This window comes from Myiozetetes cayanensis, unplaced genomic scaffold (genome assembly GCF_022539395.1).
Source record: "Myiozetetes cayanensis isolate MyiCay16 unplaced genomic scaffold, myiCay2020 scf344, whole genome shotgun sequence".
NCBI classification, from domain to species: Eukaryota; Metazoa; Chordata; class Aves; order Passeriformes; family Tyrannidae; genus Myiozetetes; species Myiozetetes cayanensis.
In genome coordinates, this window is record NW_026087571.1 from 18,179 (window position 1) to 21,398 (window position 3,220).

At 60.3% G+C, this 3,220-nt stretch overlaps 1 protein-coding gene across 1 annotated transcript; it reads right to left on the minus strand.

Moving 5' to 3' along the window:
* Nucleotides 1-370: 370 nt before the first annotated feature.
* LOC126646436 (zinc finger protein with KRAB and SCAN domains 1-like) lies at nt 371-2,804 on the minus strand. The gene is made up of 4 exons (XM_050327784.1): nt 2,489-2,804; nt 1,624-1,702; nt 998-1,435; nt 371-456 (listed from the first exon to the last, which is right to left on the minus strand). Exons 2-4 carry the CDS (start codon nt 1,673-1,675, stop codon nt 371-373), a joined length of 576 nt encoding a protein of 191 aa, XP_050183741.1. The 5' UTR covers nt 1,676-1,702; nt 2,489-2,804.
* Nucleotides 2,805-3,220: the final 416 nt, after the last annotated feature.

The following is a 3,220-nucleotide window of genomic DNA, read 5'->3' on the forward strand; positions in this document are numbered from 1 at the left end:
AAAAGATCTTCATCAGAATTATTTCCTGCACAATAGAAACACTAAAACTACCAGTAGTACAGCATAAGATAGGACAGTGCTCTACACTAAAGCAATTGTTGAAGCAATTCTACTCAAGCTGGCACCAAAGCAAGAATTATGAATTAGAGATGGATGGAACTCCCCCAGACCAACGCTCGTGGGGAGATCTCTGCTCTCAACCTCCAGCACTGACCTTGGGGGGTCCCAGCCAAGGCAGGAATCTCCACACACCCCCCAAAAAGGGTTCTGTTGGCACAACCTGCCCCTGGGAAAGGGGGCTGGCCCTTTTTGGTAGAAAGGGACGGACTGACAGTCACTGGACTCCAGGGGTTGCCTTCCCATCAGGGGGTCATTCGGGGTGGGAGCAGCGGCCGAAGCTCTTCCCGCAGTCAGGGCACTCGTAGGGGCTTCCCTTACTGGTGGGTCCGTTGGTGTCTGGTCAAGTGGGAGCTGTGGGTGTAGCTCTTCCCACACTCCCCACACTTGAAGGGCCTCTCCCCAGTGTGGATGCGCTGGTGCCTGATGAGGGTGGAGTTCAGGTTGAAGCCCTTCCCGCAGTCGGTGCAGCGGAAGGGCCTCTCCCCTGTGTGTGTCCGCTCATGCACGAGGAGATCTGAGCTGCCCCTAAACCTCTTCCCACATTCCAAGCACTTGTAGGGCCGTTCCCCAGTGTGGATGAGCTGGTGGGTGCGGAGGTTGGAGCTGTGCCTGAAGCTCTTCCCACATTCCCTACACAAGTAGGGCACTTCGCCAGTGTGGATGCGCTGGTGGGTGCGGAGGTGGGAGCTGCTCCTGAAGCTCTTCCCACATTCCCCACAGGTGTAGGGCCGTTCCCCAGTGTGGATGTGCTGGTGAGTGTGGAGGCTGAAGCTCTGGGTGAAGCTCTTCCCACATTCCTCACACGTGTAGGGCCGTTCCCCAGTGTGGATGCGCTGGTGTTGAATCAGGGCAGGTCTCTGCTTGAAGCTCTTCCCACATTCCCACACGGTAGGGTCCTCGGTGTGGATGTGCTGGTGTCGGATCAGGTTGGAGCTGCTCCTGAAGCTCTTCCCACATTCCCTACATGTGTAGGGCCGTTCCCCAGTGTGGATGTGCTGGTGCCTGAGGAGGTCGGAGCTGTTCCTGAAGCTCTTCCCACATTCCAAGCACCCGAAGGGCTTCTCCCTGCTGGGAGGCTGCTCAGGGACCACCAGCTCAGAGCTCCGGCTCAAGCTCCGGCCGCCTTCCCGGCACAGGACAGGTCTTTCCTCCTCAGAGCTCCCTGGGCTGGCTTTGCAGCCCCTCCTCCAGGGGCATCTCCGGGCCTTTTCCTCCCCGCTGCCTTCCTGCGCCGGGGAGCCCTTCAAAACGGCCTCTCCCAGCAGGCTCTGCTGGGGGGATTTGTCCTCCATGCTCTCCATCCTCAGCTCGGGGCCTGGGGCAGGAAGGAAGAAGGACAGGCGGGGGATTTGCCTCCGGCCCAGAGGGAAGGTCAAGGACATCCCCCAGACCCGGCCCCGGCAGGACGGCGGTGCCAGCGGGGTTGTCCTGCAGCCGGGGGCGATGTTCGGCTGCCACAGGTACCACAAGACAGGGCCAAAGGGGCACTGACTTCCTCCTCACCTGCCTGGGGGGCCCGTGGCTTTTTCGTCTTCCTCGCAGCCTCCTCCTCCATCTGTTCAAGCTTTGGGAAGGACAAATCCTGCTGGGGGGAAACAAGGCCTGAGCGCGTTGCCTTGGGGATTCCTCCTGCCCAAGTCCATCTCTAGAACTCACCCAGCATCCTGGGACCATAAAAACCTCCAAAACACCAAAATTCAGCACAGAAAAACCCAATCCGCTGACATTCAGGAAATAAACTGCCTCAAAAATAGTGAGATTGACACCCCTCCATCACAATGGAAAAATTTAAGGTTCAGCCAAAATATGAAGATTCATGCCAAAAATACTCTCCCAGGAGTTCCCCCTGTCTGGTCTCTCCCCTCTGGGGTTTGGAGGGTCTCCTCTCTCTGGAATGTTCGGGGTACCACTTAGGGATGCTGGGAGTGCTGGTGGTCCCAAGGGTCCCTTCTCCTCTGACTCTCACCTTTGGGGTGCCGCCTTCCCACACATTCCCCCTCTCCAGGTTCTCCACCTTGGTGTCCCAGGGATCCCAGGGGTCCCCACTCTCCAGGCTTCCCCTTCTCCGCTCCCCCCGTTTCAGGCTCCCGGGGCTCCTCCCTCTCCGTGCTCCCCCCTCCAGCCTGCCGGGGGTCCCCCAGCTCCGGCATCGCCCGCTCCGCCCTCCACCCTCGGCAGCTCCCAGGGGGACCCCAAACCTGCTGTGTCTGCCCAGCCAGCCCCGGGCTGACAGTGGCCCTGACCCTGTCCCTGCCCCTCCCTGCAGGCTCCGTGGCCGGGCACACTTTGTGTTCCTGGGGGCCACCAGCTCAGCAGCTGCAGCCGCTCCAATCAGCGCCCGCAGCTCTGCAGCAAAGCCCCAGCTCACCTGGCACACAGGGCATGCACACAGCACCTTCTCGCTGCTGGGCACTCCCAGCTCAGCCTCTTCCCCAGCACGGGGCTCTCCTGCCTCAGCACCACCTCTGCCTTCCAATTCTTCTCAGGGACACCTCAGGGCCACCTCTGGGCTCACCTCCGGGCCATTGCTCAGGGACACCTCAGGGCCTGCTCTCCAGCACAGGAACCTGCAGGGAGGGCAGATGATGTGCAAGCCCAGGGGGGCCTGCTTGCACTGCCCTGGGGGCTTCTTTCTCCTGCCACAACCACCCCACAACTTCTCCTGCTTTTCTAAGCCCACATCTTTGCAGACCGACCTTGTCTCCCTGTCTGCACAGACACATCTATCCCCTGTGGACAGAGCCTCCAGCATGTGCTGCCCTGGCAATGGCACCCAGAGAATCCCAGAATCAGCCGGCTTGGAAAAGACCTCCCAGATCATCAAGGGCACCCCTTGATCCAACCCCGCTGTGGTTCCCAGACCGTGGCACGGATGCCCAGGGGAGGGGCTTTGGGGATGAGGGCTCTCCCAGTACAGCCCAGTGCCCCCTCAGTGCCCTCCCAGTACAGCCCAGCGCCCCCAGTACAGCCCACTGTGTTCCTGTCCCAGGGTGCCGGGTGATCCCTCTTTGGGGGGTTTGATTGGGATTTGGGGCGTTTTGGGGGCCTCTGGGTGCATTTTGGGGAGTTAAAAGAGGTCTCGGGAGCATTGGGGGATAAA